Source organism: Leptosomus discolor, chromosome Z (genome assembly GCF_034619465.1).
Source record: "Leptosomus discolor isolate bLepDis1 chromosome Z, bLepDis1.hap2, whole genome shotgun sequence".
NCBI lineage: Eukaryota > Metazoa > Chordata > Aves > Leptosomiformes > Leptosomidae > Leptosomus > Leptosomus discolor.
The window spans coordinates 32681182-32706607 of NC_141419.1; the positions used below are offsets into that span (position 1 = coordinate 32681182).

The 25426-nt window shown below is 37.3% G+C and overlaps 1 protein-coding gene across 10 annotated transcripts in view; it reads left to right on the forward strand.

The window, feature by feature from the left end:
• Positions 1-22296, forward strand: part of DENND4C (DENN domain containing 4C) — a 46731-nt gene extending 24435 nt beyond the window's left edge. For 4 of the 10 annotated variants that reach the window (XM_086480335.1, XM_086480331.1, XM_086480337.1 and 1 more), the window contains 15 exons: positions 579-723; positions 1052-1198; positions 3429-3554; positions 4351-4491; positions 5805-6949; positions 8558-8744; positions 10393-10496; positions 13258-13433; positions 13906-14088; positions 15642-15834; positions 16746-16991; positions 18355-18472; positions 20160-20310; positions 21407-21471; positions 22160-22296. In XM_086480335.1, coding sequence (XP_086336461.1) covers positions 579-723; positions 1052-1198; positions 3429-3554; positions 4351-4491; positions 5805-6949; positions 8558-8744; positions 10393-10496; positions 13258-13433; positions 13906-14088; positions 15642-15834; positions 16746-16991; positions 18355-18472; positions 20160-20310; positions 21407-21471; positions 22160-22296 — 3264 coding nt within the window. Of the gene's footprint in view, positions 1-578; positions 731-1051; positions 1199-3428; positions 3555-4350; positions 4492-5804; positions 6950-8285; positions 8288-8557; positions 8745-10392; positions 10497-13257; positions 13434-13905; positions 14089-15641; positions 15835-16745; positions 16992-18354; positions 18473-20159; positions 20311-21406; positions 21472-22159 lie in introns of all 10 variants that reach the window. The other 6 variants (XM_009948721.2, XM_086480332.1, XM_086480334.1 and 3 more) reach the window with 5 other exon arrangements.
• Positions 22297-25426: the final 3130 nt, after the last annotated feature.

Consider the following 25426-nt stretch of genomic DNA (forward strand, 5'->3'; position numbering starts at 1 on the left):
ACACTATTAAGTTTACATTCCTGTGCTGTTTGGCTAATCAAAAATTTTGTTAATGTACACATTTATAGTGTTTCCATTTCAAAGTTTTGGAACTGTCTAGTGCTTCCATGTCAAAACCATCTGTTCCTAGGTGTATACTTTAAGGTAGCGGGCTCCAAGATGGATGAAGGCTGGAATTAGGCTCATTGAAGTAGCCTCCCCCTCTTTTCCTTGCTTCCAAGTTCCTATAATATGCTGATGAAACTTCTTAATAAACTATGTAAAGTAATGGGAAAAGAGGTGCTACTATGGACTTTTGTTGCTACCAAGGTGTATAAATAAGAACAAACACCTCCTTATTTACTTAAAGAAATCCTGATCCATTGTTCATTGTTACTTAGCTATTGTATCCAGAGCTGTGGAATAAAAGGGAAAAGCTCATAAAAGGGAACAGCTCGTAAAAATGCAAATATTTGTTGTTCCTCAAGTGGTTGACAAGAAATGCCTTTTTTGAGTTTGTAAAGAAAAGCTTTCACTGTACTGTGTTTCTTAGTTCAACTTTCTTACTGTTTTTGTCATTGCAATGTCTCTTTCTGTAGGCGGTTTTAGAATCTCCTTGGCCTAGCAGTAACCGCAGTGGCATATTCCTGTGGACAAAGGTACGAAATGTAGTTCGTGGCACAGCACAATTTAGGCAGTGCTTAAAGAAATCAACGCAGAGCCCACGAGTACCTGTGATATCAGGTAATAAGTTAGTTGAAATGTAATTATTTCTGCTGAAAAGGGGCATGACATGCTTTCTGAGGGACTGCAGCTAACATTGTGGCTTTTACAAGTGGAAAATCTTTCCTTGAGTGTATAAACATTGGTAATTGCCAACTTGATGCTTGAAATAGTCTTAGGATGTCTTTCACACACTGAAGAATTGTCTGAATTCTATTGCTAGAATTTTGTATTCTTATTTTATATGTGCAAGCAAAAGTATTTATTGTTGTCTGAAGAGGTTAGATTTGTTTAAAAACCTGGAAAGTTAAATCCTCTCTTACTAACCAGCTCTCGTTCATGTCTTTAGCTCTGCGGAGTACCACGGGTGGAAGTGATGGGGACATGGTGAGCCATGGTAGCGTGGATAGTTCTAATGATGCTAACAGTGGGGAGCATACTCTCTTCGTCAGTGACTTAGTCAGGCTTGATTCCATTGATAATTACTCTAGCACAGGTACTAGATTCTGCTGGGTTTCACTACTAACAGTCCCCCAAAAGGCTACATTTTCTAGTTGCCTGTTGATTTCCCCTCCACAACCATCACCTTCCCCCCTTGAGGCTGTAGAGGATGAAGCATGGAGCGAAACTATGTAAAGAAAAAGAAATACACTGTGGTTGAATATTACTCCTTTACCACAGGTCATGCTTCTTCTTTAGCCTTAAAGTGAACTGTAGCAGAAGTACTGTTATGTTAACATAAATGTCTTGCTCTGGTCTCATGAATCTTGCTTTTTGTACTAATCTTCAGAAAAAGTATGAAACCTCTGACATAAGAATCTGTTCAGTTTTTGCATATTGTCATTTATTCATAGAAATGATAGTCTGTGTGAGTAAAGCCTTTCTCTGCATTAAAGGAAAGGAGTAGATGTTGCTGAGGTGATTAGAAGCTAACACTTTAAAATGTTGCTCCTTGATGGTAATCCAGAAAGTCCTAATTAGCATTCCTGGAATTAGTGTATTGTTTGGTTATAGTAAACTATCCCTTTAAAGGCCATATTCAAACTTCGTAATAGTAGCTACTAAACTTGGAAATAAGTACAGAAATTATCAGAACCTTGTCATACAGTCTTTATGAGACAGCCTGGGAATGGAAAGACAGGGTATAAGCTGGAGAAGAACTCTGTTTTAAATGTGGTATGCACTCTTCCAGACAAACTGGGGTAAAAAGAGTGCACAGGAAGTTAATCAATTGAGATGGCAAGACAAAATTAATGGTTCTTCATATCTGTTTTAGTACTGATGAAGTCCTACCTGTGCACAGTCTCAACTAAACTTCCTTTCTTTTTATACTTAATGTACAAATGGTTCTTGCACACTCTTCATGTTTTTAATATCTTGAGCCCTTCTGTAAAGAGAACTTTGAGTCTGATTCCTGTGCTTCATCTGATATGCCTGCCTAGATTACTGAACTTCCCTTCTCTCTGCTCTTTGTTGCTCTGCTTTTTGCTCTTTGCTGTCTCTTGAGTGCCGCATTTGTCCTTGGCTATCACGGTGTGGGGTGCAGACTTATATGGTGTGAAGCCTTGGATGCACGTGTGCATTATTTCTACCCTTGAATGTTACTTCTGCAGGTAATTCACCCGTTTATTGATAGGGTGTTTTCACTTCTGTGCAAAGCAGGGATACTAACGTTGTTGAAATGATCATAGAAAATAAGGACCGAAGAATGTCAGAGCTTACTTTTCCGTATGAAAGGTTTTTAATATAGTAGCCAAATGTAGTAATTGATGGCTGCTCAAACTTTTAAATTTAATTTACATTTTCATGTGTTTGCTCTTTGTTGGTAAAATAAACAACAGTAGTATGTATTGTAGATGAATTGTCTGTCACTCAAGTTTTATGGTGCTTCTTAATAGCTTTCACACTCAGTAACTTACACTTTGATCTTTTTAAATACTGTCATGTATTCTAACAAGTACACTAAGGCATATAAATAATCCTGTTTAAGATACTGCTGTGGCATATGTCCCATATAGTATTTTTGTATTTTTGCATGTGCAGCAGCACTTCAGGTAAAAATAACAAAGAAAAGAGTGTCTTTGTGGGTTGTTTCCTATGGCAGACTTTTTGGGCTACTGTAAACTGTATTTTTTTAGTTGGGGTTTTTTTTAAGAATGATTTACAGCTGTCAGGTTTAACTGGTATTGTGCAGGAAGGGACTTTTTACAATTTTTTAGATTTTGTCTTTTTTTCTATTACATTTTGTGCTTTGCCCTATAGCACACAGATGTAGCAGTTTATGGTACTGTTCTTTTCAGGGATGTATTCATTGTTAGAAGCTTGCTCAGTTACTGTTGTGCTTATCTAAATTTCTTTTATAGATGCGTTTGAGAGTTTAGCTTGCCCAGCAATGAAATATTTCAAGCTAATGAGAAAGGAAAGGAATGAAAGGAGATACAGCGCATTAAAAGTAGTTACTTACTATGGTATTCCTGGGGGAATAAATTGTATTTAATATAATAATTAGAAAAGTAAATTTGGATTGTATAGCCTGGTTATCTCTGCTGTCACCATCGCCAAGTAGATCCATGCACAGATTAGGCATTTTGGTGATCTTACTATGAATTTTTCAGGTGAAACAAAATGTGAAACAAATTAATTTCAATTCTTTTATTTTCTCATTGAAAAACAAATTTAGGAACAAAAAACAAATCTGAGGCATGTATTTGTATTCCTTCAAACAGGTGGTCAGTCAGACCAGGGCTATGGATCAAAGGATGAACTTTTAAGAGATGATGGGGATAGTCTTCATGCAACTGAAACACAAGTAGAGAAAGATATTTCTTCTAAAGCTGAAGACCTAATAGGAGGTTAAGTATGCATATTTACATTGATGAAGGCTATTTATAATAAATCTGCTTCATGCGTTAGACTACCACAAATACTTAATGTATTGAATTCCTAATGTTGCCAAGGTAAAAAATATGACTGTATGAAATCTAGTGGACTGCTTCTGTGCCCTAGATAATAGCAGTGGAATAATATAGGCAGAAATAGCCTTTTATTAGACTACTTTAATATAGATGGAAAAATTGGACAAGTGCTGAGGCATACAGTATTTTGAATTCTATTCCTCATTTGTGTATTTGAGAATGTGACCATTTTTTTAGCCATACCAGTTGACCTAATAAAAGGCACTACTTTTTCTTACAAACTCTTCCCAGCTGTAGAAAATAGTCATCTGTCTTCTATCCAGATTTTGCCCTTAGTTTTTTGTATTTTGTCTTTCTTATGACTGAATCTGTTTCATGTCTGTATTACTAGATCCTTAATGTGAGTTAGGGCTTCTAAAGCTGTCATTAGACAAATAGCCCTGCATGAAAATCTTATAACTGCTGTTCCTGCTCTACTTTGGTTAGTTGAAAAAATAGCAAGGGAAGAAAGTGGCATATGCAGTAACCTTGTGAACAGCTAAGCACTCTCTGCATGATACTATCTACTGTCATCTGTATGGGTATTATGTCCAGGAAGTCCTCAGTACCTAGTAGGACTGATCTTTAGGTTGTAATTACATAAGGCAACAGTGTTTGAGTTTATATTTTCCATAACAGTGCAAATTAAATTATTTAGTTAACTTAACTGAAGTTCACATTCTCTTTCTTGTAGAGGTTTCTACTGAGAAATCTGATGAAAAGCAACATCTGAATACAGAAACTCATAGTCCAACAGACCCACCTCCTTGGGGTAACAGTATTGTGAAAGTTCCATCTGGCATTTTTGATAGCAGTGGAAGGAAGAGCAGTGGTGGTGAGTCACTGGATGAAACAGAGCTTGCTAAAGTCCTGATCTTGTTGTGCTCTAGTATTTTGCAATCTTTTTCATGCTAGGAAATGAGACAAAACTTCTATTCAAGGTGCAGATATCTCACACAACATTTGCTTTCCACCAATTTTCTTTGCAGGTGACTTAGAAGGAACCTGTGGATTCTCAGGTTGAAAAGTCACTGTTGAGTAGATTGAAATTAAGATTTTCCCTGTCCCACACTGAGAGTGTTTAAGTAATGTACTAGAAAGCCAAGGGAATTAGGGTCTCTACTCTTGATTTTGTCACCTAAGCCTCACTGACCTTGGACAAGTCTATTCCCGTGGCTTACAATGCCAGTATGTAACCTGGGAACAATGCATGCTGTCTTTGTGCCATACAAAATTTATTTACATATATGGAGCTGTATGATGAGGTAGACTTATGGATATATAACAGCCAAATCTTGGGGCTCAGGTTTTTTTCTGCCTTTGTGCCTGTCATTGACTAAGGCAATGTAGTCCAGCTTCTGTGTAACTTGAGAGCAAAGAATTGAGTCTCAGACAAGAAGTTGCCCAGAACCTTTATGGCAATTATGCGAGCTGATGAGTAGTCAAGAAGCAGCATTGATGTGAGACTCAAACATCCTTCAGGAGAGGACATGGTACATCGGATCCTCTGTGAGGATCCTAATATAGTAGAATTTCCATACTTGTGGAGGGTTTTTTTGCCTAGTTAACATGGCTTTCTAGGCAATAAATATTTCCAATTCCCCTAAGGAAATGGGAGTATTTATGAGATTAGTTTATGTCTTCCACATGCTAAATTTAGTTAGCTTTTTCTAAATATGGCTGTGTTATAAACAAAATAATGCTTCTGAGTTGTGCAGACACATGCGATAGTTTTTTCAGAACCAGAATGAACTATGGAGCTTGATGTATAGGTTGTGAATATAGCTCTGCGACAAAAAATAAAATAGAGCAATCTTTACTTGTATAGTTGTACAATATTTAATTGTACTTTCCTTTAGTTCATGGATGTAGTACCTACTCTCTGCTGGGTGTTGGCACAGGGAAAGGAGGTAGAAGCCACAAAAGACTTTAACTTCAAGGAGTCAAAGAGTAGATGACTTTTGATCTGCAGGATGCCTTTGTAGCCAGTAAATAACTTGTTAATACTAGTGTAACTTCTTAATGGGTAACTTGAGATTGTGGTGCTCCAAGTCTTCTCACTGATAAGGAGATAAGGTTTCACATGATTTCAGGAAATGGACATTTTTGATGGCTATGGATACCATATTAATGCCTCTTCTCTTTTAGAAACCAGTTCTAGCCCACTGTTGGTAACTCAGGATTCAGCTGAAGATGCAGTCTTTGGTGACGTTTCTCCTAAGAAAACAAGTGAAAAAGGACAGAAGAGACAGAAACTTTCAGAGAGAAGCTGCAGTTTCAGCAGTGAAAGCAGAGCAGGAATGCTGCTGAAAAAAGGCAGCTTGGACTTTAATTCTAAAGAAATAGCAATAATGATGGGAGCAGATGCCAAGATCCTAACAGCAGCTTTGTCTGGGGCCAAAACTTCACCCTGCCACATGAACAAATCCCACAGCTTTGAAAGTAACATTGCTCAGCATGTTCCAGGCATAAGTGGCACTTGGAGTTGTGTGACTGAGAGTGATTGGGAACTGGAGCATAGGTCTTCACCAGTGCTGGAAGAACCTGGGGAAGGGCAGGAGCATCTTGAGAATGGAAGAGATGAAAACATGACCACAGTGGAAGACGTGGACCTTGAACAGTCAGCTGAGTCCAAAAACCAGAAATCAGAATCCAAAGATGCAACTACTAAAAGGAATAGCTTTTATGGAGTGGTTAAGCCTATTGAAAGGGAAGATGTTGAAGTAGGCTTGGATCCTTTATCTTTGCTGGCTACTGACAGTGTGCAACCGAGGCATCCAGAACCTGAGGAAAAGTTGGTGTCACCAGTTGCAGCACGTAATTTGGCAGATGAGATAGAGAGCTATATGAATCTGAAGAACCCATTAGGTAGTAAGTTTCCCAGCATGGAACTGCACAAGCCAGGCAGGGAAGCAGAAGCCTCTGGTACACTTGGTCACTCCCAAGAAAGGAGGTCAAGTCTGCCTTTGGATCCTGTCCTGCCATCCTTCAAGTCTTACGAAAATCGGAGAAGTCCTTCCGTCTCCAGATCCAAAACATTCACTGGACGACCAAAGCAACAAACCCATCCACGAGTTCAAAAGGAGCGCTCTTCATCTTTGACAGGACTGGGTCGTTCTTCTCCACATGGCTCATTAGGATCTGTTGTAACGACTTTATCCAATTTGAAGTTAGACAATATACTGTCTGGACCAAAAATGGATGTTCTGAAATCAGGCATGAAGCAGGCTGCCAATGTGGCCAGTAAGATGTGGGGAGTTGTAACTTCAGCATATAGTTACTCAGATGATGAGGCAAGTTTTTTTCCATATGAAAAATTTGGGGAGACAAGGTTAGAGGGGTAACTTCTGTATCCAGAAGACTGGTTCACAAGATGGTGGTTTTTACTATTGACTTTTATTAGCTAATAAAAATTGTGTTTTATGTATGGTGGAGTTTACTTCTGTCATTAAAAAACCACTTTTCAGAGAAAAGCAAATTAGGTGGTCTGTTGCAGTAAACTTAATCTCTGACTTTTTGTTCTCAACATTCCAACCCCCATTTTTTTATTTATCTACTTATCTTTTAATCTATATTTGAAGAAACTGCACCAAGAAACCCTAGTAAGAGCAAAATTATGTCATCTTAAATGATATCATACTGCTTGTCTCATTTTAAAAAATTAAGAAAAGGTTGTAAAAGCAAATCACAAACCTAAAAGTCAGGTTGGTGAGATTGAAGTTGAAAGTAGTAAAGGACAGTCTGAGATCTAGTAAATTCACTCATGAGGAGTTTAGAAACTAAATGTTATAGTTCTTGTATAAGCGCGCTTGATTAACAGTCTTTTTCAGAGTAAAACATTTCAGAGTATAATGACACGAATGAAAGAGGAGATGGAGGGATGAAAATCATAACTTTCTCCTTTCCATATATGTCTTGTTATTGTGCCTCCAAACGTAGTTTTCTCTATTAGAAAGGTCTCTGCTTGATCCAGTTAACCTTGTCATCTGGTGTTTGGCTTTAAGGATCTTTTGTCTCCCCGCTTCAGGCTGTTAAAATAGCTTCTTGTTTCCTTTTTTCAAATTCTCCCAACTTTTCCCCAACCTCCATAAAAGGTGGGAAAGGGGAAGATAGCTGTCTGGCTTTATTGCAATGTGAAACAAATTTAACCGATGTTACTAATAGGGTCCTTTCTATTAAATAAAAAAGAACCCACATTTTTCTTAGGTTTTTTTTTAAACCACAATTTGCCTGTGACGATGAAAACTCACTGGTTTGCTTACTCTCCTGAGGTTTTTTTCCAGTGACATAGATTTTTCTGTGTGCCTTTCTATTGTACTGACCTATTCAGTAGAATTTTGTTTAATGGCATATCATAATCCCCTTAATATGACTTATTTTAATTTCCTTCAAGGATCTTTTCATTCTCTCCTCTTTCATTTCTGCAACTTCCCTTTTTTAATATCCTAATTATTATACTTTGTCACGTCCTGTGTCTTAGTGGCTATTATTGATGCATCATTTCAGCTGGTGTGTTTCATTCTGAAAATATTACTTTAACTTGGACCTTTTTTCTTTTTTCTTCATTTTGTGTAATGTCTTCCAAATCACAGTTTCTGCACCATTTTTCCTGTTTCTCTTGTAACAAAGAAGTTTACATCCCTGTCACTTTGTCACTCACTTTGATCCTCAGCTAAGTATTTTCACTGCTAAAGCCTTTCATTTATTCAGTATCCTTCTGGTTTGCCCAATATCTGCTCTTTTTGGGCTTGCAAAGGTTTATCTTGCATTTAATAATTTTTTTACATCAGGATTCATCTTAACCTGCTAACTTAATTATTGATTTATTAGGATAGAGATGAAAGTCAAATAATGGATCTGGAAGCACTCAAAAATACTATTTTCTTGTTCTTTTATAAAAGGAGGAAAACAATCGACCAGACTTTAACTTCCCTGCTGGTTTTGAAGATAATATTTTAGGAGATAATCTGTCGTCAAGAACTGGAGGCCCAGGGCTAATTACGAATGAGCTTGCACAAAGCACTACTAGTCTTGGCAGTAGCAGTAGCAGTGGAGATGCAGGAAGACAGCATTACAGTGCAGGTGAGGGTTTTTTTTGTTTGTTTCCCTTTCATAACTTGTTTATAATATAACAATCAGGGAAAACTATTATGTGTGAAACAATTCATAAGAGTGGAAGCTGGCATTATTTCAAGCCCTGAAGGTAAGTACCAGTGGATTTATACTTCAAGTCTATACTCTCCTCTTGCAGTAGCAAATAGCTAATGCTTCTCTCTTTGTTGAATGTGTAAAAAGTTGATACAAAATACAGGGATTTAACTGTTAAAATACTGCCGCTGTGTATGTGATAGGAAGATTCCTAACTCGTTATAGCCAGGAACATATGCTCATTCATGTAAACTCATAATACCCTGAAAGTTCTTGAAATATTAAAACAGAAAAGCAGGCCAGTGTTCAAGAACTTCAAATAGTTGCCTAAGTAACAGAGGCAGATCTTTTGAGGGGGGAAAAAAAAAACATAAAAACAAACCAAAACCAAACAAACATAAACCAACCCCACAGCCCACAGCCCATAAAAAAATCAAAGCAACACAGCCAAAAAATGCATCAGCTTTACTGTGGAACAGGAGGTGGTGCATGCATACCCGATTTGAAGTTGTGAAGGTAAGTAATTGATGAATATATGCCTATTGCTAAACTGTCCTCCCCCCCTCCCAGTTCTAAAACTGGGTGAAGTAAATCTGATCGTTTTCAGTTCAGGTTTGATTCAATTAGGTTTGAGTCTTATCTTGAGAAAAAGATGTGTTGCTGAACCAGCTGGTGGTTTGGTTTAGCTCTCTTTGCAGTATTTTAATGGTGCGAATATTGTAAAGCCATCGGCATCAAGAGAGGAAGAAGTATCTTTTGGACTGGACATAAGCTGGCCCTGTCTAGCAAAATCTTGATGAGATACCGTCTAGTTCCTGTTAGTTAGGAGGGCTATAAGAACTAACTATAAAGAGTGAAGCCATCAACAGGATATGTAAAATTCTTTAACAAACAGAAACGTTAGCTGAAGAAGTAGTGGAGTCTTCTTTACGACGAGGGGACTCTGGTAGTGATTTTTGGAACAGGACAGTTTGGCTGGGCTTGTCAGAGGAAGTAATGCTGGTAGTTTTGCTTCCTAAAACTGATTCAAGCCATTTCCTTCTGGTAAATATATTCCAATTCCTTTTCTCCTTCTTCTGGGCAAAGCTCATAACCCTAAAACCCAGACTTACCAAAGAAAGGTTATTTGTTTTGTGGCAATGTTAGCCAGGGAAAAAAACAGGGAAAACTTAAGCACAGTAGTGGCATATTTGGTATCATGTGTCTCACCTGGTACTATCTGTTTTCTATTTACCTATGGATGTATCATCATACACTTTTTAGAGTATATATTAAGCAATCTTACTGCTCTTTGCCATTCTTTGTTCTTTCTTTGTATTTTAAGATTTTGTTCGCTGATGCTTTTTTTCCTTTTACCACTCTGTGATATATTGTTAGACAAAAATACCTTTGAAATGTTAATCACAAAAATTATATTTATCTATACTGTAATTATAATATCAGTGAAGTTACAGAGCTACACGTATCTTTGGAGGTCTTCTGGTACAATTTTCTGTCTTGGTCGAAATTATTTTCTTTGGGAATGAATGAATTACTCTTTCCTTGAATACCACACCCAAATGTCTTGTACCTTTCTGTACAGCTGAAGTTTCATTCCCAAGAAGTATGAAAGTTCTAGATTCTGAGAAGTCAGAGCACAGCTCTTCACATAATACTAGTTTGTCCAGCATTTTCCAGAACTACGCAATGGAGGTAAGATTAATATACTCATAGATGAAATATATAATTATTCAATATTACTGTATGCATTGATTACCTGTTTAATTGGATTGTGGTTCAGTTTTTCAAAACTATTTTTTTCCCATGTTTCTATGGCAAAGATGCTTGATACTTTTAGCCTGGGGTGTGACAGTAGCTTTAAAACAGAAAAGTGTCTTACATGCTTTACATGTCTCTCGTATATAAAGAGAAGACAATTGAGGAAAGGGTCAAAACACAAAGTGAGACAGAAATTAGAGAGGAAATGAGTTGTTTGGGTTTTTTTTCTCTGAGGCTAATTTTTGGATTTTTTTTCCCTTTATGAAAATTATGTGTTGTTACTAAATAATTGTGGTGGGTTGACCACAGGCAGCAGGTAAGCCCTCACCCAGGAACTTGATTACTCCAGATTCATCAGAATGGGGGAGAGAATCAGAAGGACAGAAGTGAGAAAAAAAGCTTGAAGGTTGAGATAAAGACAGTTTAATAGGTGAATTAGGGGAAAAAAAGATACAAAACAGGAGGGGGACAACAAAAAACAGGTGGTGCAAAGGCAATCAGTCACCACCATGACACCCCAAGCAATAGCTACCTTGGAAAAACTAGCACACACCCACCCAATTTTATCACAGAGCGTAACCTTATATAGTATCTTTTTGGTCAGCTAAGGTCAGCTCTCCTGGCTGTGTCCCCTCATAACCTCTTGTCCACCCCCAGCCTCCTTGCTGGGCTGGGGACAGAATGAGAAAGAAAAGTCCATGATGGCCTGTAAGGCACCATTCAGCAATAGCTAAAACATTGGTATGTTACCAGCACAGAGCTGGTCAGCGGTCTGAAACAGCACCATAAAGACTGCTATGAAGAAAATTAACTCTATCGCAGCCAAACCCAGCACAATAATGATTTAGTATGCCTCTTTGTTTCGGTTGTCACTTGTAGATGCTTTCAAACCTCAGATGTGTAGGCAATAGTCACTGTGTTTGCCTTGGCCACTTTCAGCTGTAGTGTTATTTTGCTAGGTCCCATGTGTTTTTATGTTTGACGTTCTGGAGATCTAGATTGTCAGGTGTCTGCACTGCATTATATAGGGGGCATAGCATAGTAAAAGAAAAACATTGCTGTTGGGCAAATATCTAAAATGTATTAGATCTGAAATATACTATAGGCTGTGTTTGGTGGTGGTTTCTTGGTTTTGTTTCCTGTGAGTGAAACAATGAAGTAAGAGGAAGCCTAAAAAACAAGGATTATAGACAGTTCTTCAGATAGTGCAGGATTAATTTTTACGATCTTTTCTCCAGCTCTCAATCTAGTTTAGTGATGAGACCTTTATTAAGTAAAAAACCAACTTTCTGGTTTTTCCACTTTCCACTGCATTGGGTTTGTGTAGCAAGGTTTCGGTAGCAGGGAGGCTTGTGTGAGAAGATGCCAGAAGCTTCCCCCATGTCTGACAGAACCGGTTCCAGCTGGCTCCAAGACAGACCTGCCACTGGCCATAGCTGTGCCATTCAGTGATGGTGATAGCACCTCTGTGGTAACATATTTAAGAAGAGGGAAAAAACTGCTGTGCAACAGCAGCTGGGGGAAGGGAGTGAGAATATGTGAGATAAACAGCCCTGCAGACACCAAGGTCAGTGAAGAAGGAGGGGGAGGAGGTGCTCCAGGCACCAGAGCAGAGATTCCCCTGCAGCCCGTGGAGGATCCCACACCAGAGCAGATGGATGCTCCCAAAGGAACCTGTGACACCATGGAGCGGAGCCCACACTGGAGCAGGCTCCTGGCAGGACCCATGCTGGCGCAGGTTTTCTGGGAAGGGCTTGTGACCCCATGGGGGACCTGTGCTGGAGCAGTTTGCTCCTGAAGGACTGCACTCTGTGGAAAGGACACACGCTGGAGCAATTAGTGAAAAACTGCAGCCCGTGAGAAGTACCTACATTCGAGAAGTTCATGGAGGACTGTCTCCCATGGGTGGGACACGACATTGAAGCAGGGGAAGGGAGTGAGAAGGAAGCAGCGGCAGAGACAGCGTGTGATGAACTGACTGCATTCCCCGTCCCTCAGGGGAATGAGGTAGAGAAGTTGGGAGTGAAGTTGCACCCAGGAAGAAGGGAGGGGTGGAGGAAAGGTGTTTTAAGATGGGGGTTTTATTTCTGATTACCTAATTCTGACTTTTGCTTGGTAATAAGTTAACAGTATAGTCTGTTCTGCCCATGACAGTAATTACTGAGTGATCTCCCTGTCCTTATCTTGATCCACCAGCCTTTTGTTGTATTTTTCTCCCCCTGTCAAGGAGGGGGAGTGATAGAGGGGATTGGTGGGCAATTGGCATCCAGCCAAGGTCAACCCACCACACCACTATAAAGGTTTCTTTTGTGTTTGGTTGTTTTGTTTGGGGTTTTTTTTCCTTTCTTTTGAGAAGTAAACATGTATTTACTTACATAATTCAAAACAATTTGTATATGGTGAAGGCTTCATAGGAGCAAGCTTTTGCAAATGCTAAATTAGTAGCATTTCAGGGTAATGCTTCTTCCAGGTCTCAAAATACCTAACAAAAATAAGTTATTAGTATTTGCATTTCATAGGTAAAGGTTATGTGGACAAGATAACTCTGAGTGTGGTGAGTAAGTAGTGATGAACTCATGCTATCCAACTGGCATTCTGATACTTGTTAACAACTCCTGTGGATACTAAGCCTATAAAGCCAATTATAAAAGAACCCTGAAACAAGACTGATAATATTAATGCTTTGCTGTTTTAGGTATTGATGTCAAGCTGCTCTCAATGTAGAGCTTGTGATGCTTTGGTTTATGATGAAGAAATTATGGCTGGATGGACAGCAGATGATTCAAACTTGAACACTACCTGTCCTTTCTGTAAAAGTACTTTCCTGCCTTTACTTAATGTGGAGTTTAAAGACCTACGTGGCTCTGCAAGGTTAGTAGATTTTATAGATACTCTTTTTCTGCCTTTGCATTTGTACATGGTTATGTTTTTTCACAAAAGGATCTTAGTTATATCACCTAGTATTTTTGTCTAGATGGTCACAAGACTGTCACTGCCTTTTCAATGATCATGATTGTATTGAAGGAAATTGTAAGTTATGTAAACTATTGAGTCGTATTGTAAAACAGCCAAAAAGCAAACAACTGGTTGCCTTTTTACCACTTCCTTTTCATATTTGCTTTGTAAGCATAACTGTATGGAAGGTGTAAATCTGTTTTCATTTTCATTTTCCACTCCAATGCAGTGGAGAGAGTAGGATGGAGTTTCTGTCTTGTTGTCAAGCTTTTTAATGTTGTATTTCCTTATTTTTGCTATTTTTTGAAGTACATGTAGAAAATAATGACTTTATGCTTACATCTTAACCTTTGCATTTCTCTCCCCTCCCATTCATGTTGTATCTTAGCTTTTTCCTGAAGCAAAGTACCTCAGGAGATAGCTTACAGAGTGGTACTCTTCCATTGACCACGGACCCCCTGGAGCAGAAGCTGTTGTCCAGTCCAGCTGTTGCTGACTTGATCAGTTTTTCAGATCACCCACAGTCCAGCCACCCCATAGCTGAGGAAACGAGCTCTGCAGCTGAGCAGAGGTAGGTGAAACGGGGTTGTTAGTTCTGTCAGAAATGTATCAACACTCCCAGTATTTCTCCTCTACTTCTAAGTGAAGGTTGGCTTATGTACCAAGTATGATGGAAAAGTACAATTGTAATTTGACAATCGCCTTTTTCTTCTCGTTCTTTTTGCATGTTTTAAGCGTGCTTTTATCAACTTGAAGTAAGCTGGTTCACTAAAAATTGTGGTTAAAGATACAACTATAAAAATAAATCTTCAGGTCCATCCACTATTGAGTAATAGGTATAACTTCTACTCAGTATTGTTAGATCACATTTACCTTTTAAAGACACATACAGAAATTTAAGCATTACTTCTCCTGTCCTTGTGTTTAGAATGTAACAAGGACACTGCATTATGGGGAAAAAAGTCCATTTGCTGGAACACTCTTTGTTTGAGAGAAGGCTCTCAGAGTGCTCAACACTTGTACTGAGCATGTGTTCCATGACAAATATTTCTAGTATAAAACTGAAACTCAGAAAAACAATAGCACTTTTGAAGCAGCTTGAGGAAAGAAGCTTTAAGAAGAAGGTGTCATGTTGAAAGAGAGAAAAACTGAAATGGTGCTGCTATGAACTGGGACTGTTTTGCTGGGATTTGTTAACACTTTGTTGTAATGAGGTTTTTTTTAGTCATTATTCAGCTTGGAATTCTTGAGTATCAGTGCCTGTGAGCTAATGAGCTAATGCTTGTGTCAGACTATTAAAACTTAAAGTGATGTGATAGTAGTTAGTCTTAATACTTTAAAAATGAAAGGTGGTGTTGCTTATATTAATCTCAAAACTGTGATGTCATATATTTTCAACTGAAGTCAACCTTAGGAGCAAAGATCACCTCTAAGTTTACCACCTCTCTCTCTTTGCAGATTGTTTGGAAGCAGGCACATTCTGTTCCACTTGATATTTTTTCTTCTGTATTGTAGTTGAATTGGTTTTGTCCATTGTTTCAGTTATAAAGGGCACAAAATGAATATTCCCAGGTCTGCAAGCAGCTTGATTTTACAGGTTAACTTTGACGAGCCTGTAATAGGAGTTTGCTTAAATTATCTTGGTGGATGAGTTTGACACAATTTTATTTTTTCAGTTATTTTGGCATGCAACTTATAAGTTGTTTTCTATATCATTTTTGCTCTGCTTATGACATTTAGAGAATGTAAACATAAGGGGGAAAGGAAGCAAAAAATGAGCATAGTAACAAGGTAATCCTCGTGCGTGGACAAAACTGTACATTGCTGGTTTTCTAAGCAAGGTAAAGCTGTACCAGCACAATGGTACCTGTACAGAGGTGCAGTGCTTTCAGATTCATGTCTCTAGGTTATACCTAGCAGCTTTTCTGGAGGGATGGTTACACTGTCTGAGAGGAATTTTGTTTTCTGTAAACTGTGGAGCTAACTGGGCAAATACAATTCCTTATTAACAGAGAAACCTGGTTTGGGATACTTAACATGGCAGTCTTTCTCTGCTTCCTTCCTGTTGCCATAGGAATGCTGAATAGTTTCGTATTAACATATTCTCTTCTAAAATCCAAACAGTGATGTAGCAGCAGAAGAACAAAGTAAAGATCCCAGAACCATGAAGATGTCAGCCAATAATCCACCAAAAAAGGGAGTGTCCTTGACTCGGAGCCACAGTGTTGGAGGTCCACTGCAAAACATCGACCTTTCCCAGAGACCATCTCATGGCATTTCAACAGTTAGTCTTCCAAATAGCTTGCAAGAAGTTGTGGTAAGTCTAGAAGCTGCATGTTCAATTGACAGCAAAATATTGAATGCAATGAATTTACAGTGAATAATGTTCTGCTACTAGCATTCTTGTCCATTTGGGGAATGGGAATGGCCAAGCATATTTTCATGTTCTTGTGACAAAAAAAAATCTTGGGTCAGTTAATCTAAAATTGCTTTTTCAGTACATGGTACAAACAGTGCTGCTTGATTTGAAATTTTCTCTCCAGCAGAATGAAGCTTGTCTTTCTAAAACTGGAAGTTTGTTTTAAAAATAACCCAACTTCTACAGCAGACTAAATACAGTAGTGCAAACAACACACTGTTTCAAGAGTGAAAGTTTGTTCCTTTTCCACTCATTTACTTACACTCCTCCTCTATATTTTGTTAGGCATCCCATTGAGTGGATGGGAGAAGGTGAGAGGCAGTATCAAGACTACTACATTATTCTTGCATGTGAAACAAAGTGTTTCTCCTCTCTCCTGGTGCTTTTTATTGGCAAGAAGCTGTCTTAACATGTGAATTCATGATTCAGTTCCACAGCTGATGTAATTACTGACATTTTCCTGCAATCTCTATCACCACGGGCTTAGTGCTGGCTTAGGTAGCTTAAATGGCACAATGAGGAACAAGTTATAACAAATAAGCATTTTCTCTTTTTCACATAATGCAGCAAGGAGAGCGAGGTTAGGTGATTGTTCTTTAAAGTTAAGAAACATCTCAACAGTCAAAACTGCTGATGCTGTTAAAGTTATTCTGTGTTCAGTGCTTACAGAGGGTCCTTTCTACTATCATAAGAAACTATGCAATGGGGGTTTATCAGGGCAAGTAATCCTGAAGAGTATTTCTGGAAGAAAAATTTTTGGTTTTGTAAAAAACCCAGTTTTTCTTTTGTGTGTGTGGTTTTGTTTTTAGGATCCTTTAATGAAAAGGCCTAACCCTCTTGCTGTATCTGTACCCTACTTGAGCCCTTTGGTACTGCGTAAGGAGCTTGAATCACTGTTGGAAAATGAGGGAGAGCAAGTAATTCATACATCCAAATTCATCAATCAACACCCCATAATTTTCTGGAACCTAGTTTGGTATTTCCGACGGTTGGATCTACCTAGCAACTTACCTGGACTCATTCTAACATCTGAACATTGTAACAATGGAGTGCAAGTAAGTGGCTGCCTCATACTAGAACTGCAGAGACTAGAGTAAGCTAAATTTGGGAGGTTGGATCAAAAAAGTGGGTAAGTCATTTCAGAATAGCTTGGATCTAGGTTCCTGGCTTTTGTAATACAAGTAGATAGGTTTGTTTTCTGCAAGGAATCTTGAAGGAAGATGAGTGAAAACAGCATTCAAATTCTAGTCAAGCTGTTCTCTTTTAAAAAGCCAGAGATTATGATTCATTAGAGAGAAGGCTGATATATAGAAGGAAACAAGATGTGTCTGTGGAGAACTCACAAATTGCAATACATTGTAATCCACACAGTGTGGGTTACTTTCTTCAGTATATAAAGCTTTTAAGTTGTTGGTCAATATTTTTTATTCTTTTCCACTAATAGTTTTTGCTATTCAAGCTCCCTGAGTTTCGTTACTGTATGATTAGAACAAAAGAACGTAGAATGGATGCTATCTTTTGAGTATTTTCCTCTTCACATTTTAAGGAGCAGATGTTTTTTGAAGCCTACATGATTTGTGTATGTTAAGTACCAAATTCAATAGGTATCTGTATATGATCCACATGAAAAAGTATTTTCCTATCTACTTGTGCCCTTTAATTTTAAAGTTCTCTCCCTCAATTTTCAAATTTCAAATTTTCAAAAAACCCCCAACTAGAATCAAGAACAATTTTCCAAGAAATGTAGTTGAAGACCAATACTAATGAAATCCAAAGCAAACTGGAAAAATACAATGCATCAGCAGGGAAAAACACAATTTAGGACAAAATATCTTGTAATTGCTACTTTAAATTGACACACTAGTGGTAAATTTTTCTTGCCCACTAATTCTTATTGTATTATTGATTCCAGAGGCACTTAATTTTATAAAATAATTATGGAACTATTGTTTTGAGTGCTGTGTATTTTTAATGGAAATAAGTGTTTCATATTTGTATGTAAATACAGATTGTGTCTTCTTTTTGGGAAGACCAACACATGGACATGCATACCAAATCTTAATCAGGTCAGAAAATACTAAGGTATGGCGAGATAAGTATTACAAATCAAGTAACGTATTTGATGCATCAAAAAATATTTTTCAGATACATACTCATAAATATTTTCTTCAGCATTCTGTAGAAAACTGAATGGTCTCCATACATTAGGCTAAACTAGAAAAGGCAATTAAATGTTGCAGTATTTGTGACTGCTCTGGTTGAGTGCAGTTTCCTCTAGAAGGCATTAACTGTTCTGTTTGTTGGATTCAAGATAAAGTAAACCGTTTTTTGTTCGCAAAATGAGCAAAAGAGCAGTTTTCTAAATAATAAGACTGTACTGATGTTTTTTTTTTTTTTCCCTTTCCTCATGTTTTTTAGCTTCCTTTGACCTCTCTCGCTCAAGATAGCAAGCTAGTATACATCCATCTTCTGTGGGACAATATCAACCTCCACCAAGAACCAGGGGAGCCCCTGTATATTTCTTGGAGAAATCTCAGTAAGTAAAACAAATGTTACAAAAAGCAGAGGGAGCAGAGCCTGTGGAAAGAAACAATTATTTTGTAATGTCTGAAGTGTACACAGCCCATCAAGTTGGAAAGCCTTTTTTAGTGTGTGATGCATCTGCAATCCCTTAGGTACTTAACATAGTCTCAGTGTCAAATTATTTGTGAAAATATCTTACTGATCTGCATGAAAAGGCAAGTTACCTGTTCTTTGTACATCATACACTTACAAGCAGGGTGGGAGGATTTGCTCTGGACATGGCACTAAATAAGCTTCACCTGATTTGAATGCTTCACTGATTATCTGATTATATCTATGCAGCCGTGAAAAAGAAGACTATTACAAAAGAAGTAACTTGTCTTTTTATAAATGGTCACAAGTCCCATTAATACGTACAGCACATTTGGCAGCTTACTTGACTGTCAAAAGTAAGATGCAAGAAAGCCTTTGTCTACTGTAACTTGATTTGGAAGGAAGAATAAAAAAAGGCAAACTGGTTATGAGAACTACAGGTTTTCATTATTTCTGATTGCCCAAAAGCCATTTGTTGACCTAAACTTCTCAGTCTGTGTTTTAACTTTTTAAAACTGTGCTAAAAACTATGTAGCGTGCTAATTCTGATTCTAAGGAAGAGAAAAGGGTTTGTTGAAAAGTGTCCTAGAAATAAACAGACTGATCAGAAAATTATAGTCAAGAGCACAGAATAAGATGCGGTGTTTCCCTCAGCTTCTACAAAAGCGTATTGATTTGAGCGTAATATGTGAAAAGCGTCCCCAAAGCATTCAGACATGAATGAAGATGCGTAAATATATGTATTTATGTAAATGAAGGATCGAAAGGCCTGTTTTAAATATGGAAGAAAAGTATTAGTATTGTAGATAGGCTCTACAGCAGTGTTAGAAAGTATTTGGAAAACAGGAAATTACATTTGTAAACCATAATATATGTCAATTTTATGAAAACCTTAGGTTGGTGTGAATATGTTTACAAGCCTTGGTCTACATTTCATTTATGTGCCATGTGCTTGCTGCCTAATCTGTAGCCTTACTTTTTTGCCAGTAAATGGACTTACTATTCCCTCGTGAGTCAGGTTTTCCAAAGAATAGCAGTTCAGTGTTAGTCTGGAAGCAGCAATGTAAGCAACAAATCATGATGGTAAATGTCTTGATAATTTACTTTCCTGTTTGATGCAACTGTGCATTATCTATTTCAGTATGTAGCCCAAAGCTATCAGTGAGTCATAGGTGGCTTGTAAGAAGGGCTTTGATAAGAAAAGTTTCTTTGGTAAGAAACGTGACAGTGTTTTCTTCTGTTTTATTTCTTTCCCTTTGTGTAAAAATAACCTTCTTGGAGTCAACTTAGTTTTTGAAAGTTAAGTACAACAATAAATCTGATCTAACAAACAATCACAGGCAACATCTGATTCTGACTACTCTTCAGTCTCTTGTATTTTTCTGTCATATGGGAGCTCTTGCACATGGATACTTGATTAATCCTGTCACTTTTGTGGTGGAGTAAAGACTATAAGCAGAGAAAGTCTTTCCATTGTAACAAATTTCTGTAGATTGAGTAGAGGTTCTGTGTATATATATCTCACTTTCTGAAATACCTTCTGCTTATTAAAGTGAAAAAAACAAATCTTTACTAGTTTTAATAATCTATACTGTTGCATTTCCCAGATTCTTCTGAAAAGAGACCCTCCACAGTGGCAGATCAGCAGGCAACAAACACTTTGTTGGACAACATCAAACTAAGTATCCAACACAATGACGTTGCTAAACCAATCAACCTCCTTCTACAGAAAGTTAAGCCAGATGTCAAACGACAAAGGTAAAGGGGTAACCTCTTCCTATTTTCTCCCCACTCAAAGTTAAACAAGATCAAGCCATATACACTTCATAATGATAATTCCATAAGGACCTCTGAGGAATATTCACTTTCATATGTGTCTACCAAACACTGTGTGTATTTGTTTATGCCCATGTTTACAAATAGATGCATTCTGTGCATAGTTTATCCAAATAAAATGGTTAAATGCAGTTCTTTAATCAAAATGGACGTTTTACAAATGAATAAGCAAAACGCAGATATTGACTATGCAGATTTCGGTGTTGCTCCAGATCTAGCAAATTGATAAATACAAGTGTGCAGCATCCTCTTGCAGTGTCTGGAATATTCTCGAAACTACTTAGTTATACCTGTTGAAGTTCTACCAACCTAGAGTATTGGTTGAGAAAAGTGGATACAGCATAATCCACAAACAAAGGGAGACATGTAAATAACACTTGTGTGGTACATTTTGCCATCTGCGCTACAGTTCAAAGAGGGCTTTGTACAAAAGCACAGCCTCCGAAGTAAATAACAGCAGGTCCAAGATGTGTTTGAAATCTGTCATGCTAAGGCATCTTTGCTTCTGTTGTTTGTAGTTACTAAAAAGAAACAAGAACTAATCTGCCTAGAGAAGAAACTTTTGAGTTCCACAAGGAAAAAAAATTAATCTCTAATTGTTTAGTGATACCCAGTTCTGAGATAGATTGTGACGTTCTGAACAAGTATGGGTGATCTGAAATAAGCCTGCTCCCTGTACTTCACCCTCAGGCAGGAATGAGTTAGTAAATAAGTGGTGCTTATTTTTATATTTCTTGTTTTTCTGGAGTTTTTATGGCATGTTTGGCAGAGGGATTTTTCATAGAAAATGTAACTGCTGAGATTTGGCAATAATATAACTTCATGGGTTAAGGAAGAATATTCAGGCATGAGAAAACCTTAAGCTAATAATCACGTAGATTGGACACTTTCTTCACAAGAAAGATTAACAGAACAGTTGCAGAAATTACATAATGGAAGATTAGTGTGTTCAACACTGACTTTCTAAACTTGGGATAATTGGTGCATTCATTGACTTGCCCTTCAAAATATTTCCTAGGAGTTTTTACAGAGAAATTCTGTTCCTGTCTCTGGTGTCTCTCGGAAGAGAGAACATCGACATTGGTAAGTAAAAAATACTGTGAAATGCGTAGTCCCTGTGTATGAAATATTTGAATACTTTATATGAAAACTAGTGTATAAAATCCACTTTTCATCCATAGGTTTCTAAGTAACTTTTCAATTGCTCTGTTTTAGTGAAAAGTACTGTGCTGTCACTCTCAAAGTGGGTTTTGCTTTTATGAAAATATAATTCAGATGGGGCCATTAATTTTGACTTTGTTTGAAACCAGTAATCGGTTATTTTAAACAAAGTTTATTAGTTTGAAGCTTTAATTCCTCATGTCTGAAAAGTTGTTCCCAGTCTTGTCCATCTTTCTCCGACCCACATATTAGACCTATGTCTTCTAGCCACCTGATTGCCCACCCCTTCCTGATCTCCCTTACCCTGACTTCTATTTACTACTATACAAGCAAAGGGACTCCCTTATGGGATTTGACAGGAGAAGTACGCCAGGAACAGGCAAACTGAACTGTGATAGAAGTAACGTGCATCTGCTGTGATGCACTGTGATGCTCCAGCATGAAGACGCTTTTCAGGTTCTCTGAGAGGATGCGTTTTGAGAAAAACAGCAGCTAGTTAAGATAACTATTTTGTTATTATATAAAAATCACCAAAAGTGTTTTCTAGGAACAGTAGTGTGTGCTGTACAGGGTTTCTTAAATAAATTCAATTATGCTTTTTCTATTTCAGAGGTCTTCGATAGTGAATACAGGCTTGCACATAGAAATCTACCAAAGGATGTTCTTGAAAAGATGCAGAAAATAGATGCTCCACCAAGCAGCAGGGTTGAGTGTTGTAGGAAGTGCTTTGGAGCACCTTTAATATAAAAATGAGGAAGACACATGCTAAACTTCAGTGAGACAAAAGTGGAGGTGAACAAACCAGGACCATGGTGATATATACACTTTGAATCCCAAAAGGTGATAATTGAGCAATTTGTCAAAGCAATTTCATTGAGCTACAACATATATCCTTGTCTTTCATCTCATGAGACACAATGATGTTAAAATGTTTTAAAACTATATTAGTAGGGTAAATTGGTTTCAGTGATTGATCTACTTTTTTTTCCTGTGAATACCTCTGTTTTTCCTTCCTCAAATCCTTCCCCCACAATATCAAGTTGTTCAAAAAGGTGATGATTAAACAGCAGCCTATAGTTGGTGACTTTCTTAGGGGCCACCAATATTTGAGTATTTTAATGAAATACCTTTCCTGCCACAGAATACTTAAATTCTTCACTGCTTCTTTAAAATGACCTTTACCTAAAGAGGGATCTTTTTATTGGTGTGCAGTATGTTTGTATGAATGTAAATATTTGAGTCCTTGGATTGGAAGTTGCAATGCGGTTCCTTTTGTCAGATCACAGCACCTAAAATTGCTACCATTCTCCTGACACTTGTCCCAATCAGTATTCTAAATTATCTTTCATAATGTATGTCTATAGTTGTAAAAACCATAAACTTACACTCAGTTTTCCTATATTCTCTATCTGACAAATTATAAAGATCCTATGAATGTACTGTCACTTGCTCCACAAGAATGATAGGCTTATACACTAAGCAGCTCAAAAATGGATTGCTTCCTAAAGATTAGATAGGAAGCTTAAATGGCATTATGATACATATAAGGTTTGTCAAACAGATACTGAAAAAAATTATGCTTTGTACTGTGTGCACGTATGCTTTAAAAATGTCTTTTCCTTGAATTCTTTATCACCCTCTCCCATGATTTCACGCTAGCCTGTGGGTTAATTATTTTGCACTGATTGTCCAAATTCAATATTTCAGTTAAAATTTATTTATAAATGTGGTCTTCAAGGTGTATATTAGCACAAATGAAGTGCTTGAGCGTATGATCTGAAAAGTTGAATCCATCTTTTGGATTCTTCTAGTAGGTAAGACACTTCCTCACCTCACATACCTAATTGACTACAGTAGTCATAGTGTTGGCAAGAAGAGCCTGGATGCTGGTCAACAGCTTAAATGTTTCTGTTACTTGAGGAATATGATAAGATTTATTCCAGGTTTTTTGCTGAAATTTAATGGCATGGCTCTTCTGATGGAATTATTTCTAGAGAAAAGAAGAGTAAGATTTGTAGCATGTTAAAGCAGCGTAGCTAAAACTATAATCGCACCTGAGTATGAATGTATTTACTTCATACTACTTTCTTTCTTAAAAATTTTCATTCTTGAAAATGATGAGGTATGAAAATCTGTCTGGAACAGCTTCTACATGAAACAACAAAACCAACTTTTGTTTTTTCATGAGGCTAAAACAAAGGATTTGCACTATTTGAGACAATAGTACATTTGCATCATAGACTGATTCCTTGTATTTTGTCTAAAAGTGCTGATCCTAAGATAATATGGGGATATTGCCTGGACAGATTCTCTCCTGATGAAAATATTGTGCTTGCTCAACAGTTAAAAGGAAGAAAGCACACACTGACTTTTTTTTCATTCTTTGTTCTTTGGGTTTATGCATGATTGCTTGCAAATATGTGACCTACATCACAATGGAAGAGTAGAGCTTGAGTCTTCATATTTTCCTCTCTTCTCCTATTACATAATTGACATGCGCGGTTCCATCCTTTTAAAGTAGAAGTCTCTCTGAAGCGTTCGTCCAGACAAATCAATACTTCCTCAAATCAAAATGGCAATTTTTTCATTATAATTCTAAACTGATCTTAAACATACAGCTCTACAAAGTCAGTTTTTGAGTGTTAAATGGACAAACCCTATGATTATGCGAATGCAACTTGGGGAGGAATCAAGTTTTAATTATCCTTAAATTCTCCCAGCTCATTAAATTACAAAGAAAATCTGTCCAGTGAGTGCTGTTTTAGATAATGGGTGACATCCAAATTATTTTAAATGATTGTAAATAATATTATTATAAACTAAATTCTGTAAGCAGATCACCTTCATTTCTAAACAACTTTCCAATCTGTTGCTGAAAATACAGATTAGTATTAGATAGAAAATACAGTAGTGTTGTAGAAACAGCAAAGCAAATTGTGTCACAGCATCTAAATGTCAGACTTTCCCAGGTATGTACACTAAACAAAAAAAACACCCTAAAGCATGAGGGGAAAAGGACAACAGCCGGATTGAACTTACTTTGATTTGCTCATGCATATTGGCATTTCTGTACACTACAATTTAACTTCTATTCCTGTTGCACGTGCCTGGATTTCAGAGTGGTTGAAGTCCTACATGTAATTACTTGAAATCTTGAACCTGCCTATTGAAAATATTTTTTTTTTAGTATAGAATTACAAAAGCACTTAAGTCTTTTTAATTTGGATTTTTTAATGCCTAGTTTTTAATAGCTAAGTAGTCATCTGGTTCTTGAATGAAATCCATAGTTCAAATTAAAAGGGAGGTCTCTGAGAGGAATTTGTTAAGTTTTCTTCTCAGGAGATGCTTCTTTGCAGAAAAAAAAAAATCACAAAAATTTGAAAGGAATTAAGAACTGAGTGGTTTTTCCTAGTTGCTTTCTCTTCTTTCAAATGTATGATGGCATTTGAGTTTTAGGTCTCCTCCTACAAACAGGTAGAGACTGCGGGTTTTCCTACACAAACTTTCTGAGATGGAGGCTTCCCTAATTTGAATGCTAGAAGAACTGTGAGTGTGCATAAGAAAAGGGCACGGCATAAAACAGCTTAGCATTGCTCAATACTCCTATGCTTGAAAATCTGGCCAAATATAAATGGAAAGTTCTTCAAAATTTTATGGGAGTTCATTGCAAACACTTTTGTCTTTCTGAAAATTGGGTACTAAAAGCATAGTAAGTTCTTCTCTTCAAGTTAATAACAGCATGAACTTCTTGGGCCACATAGAAATGACTTAATTACCCACAAATGCTTCTAATTTGTTTGACACCTCACTCCTAGTAATCCAAATTTATCTGAATCCATAATGCATGGAGGAGCTGGACAAACTGTTGTGAAGGAGG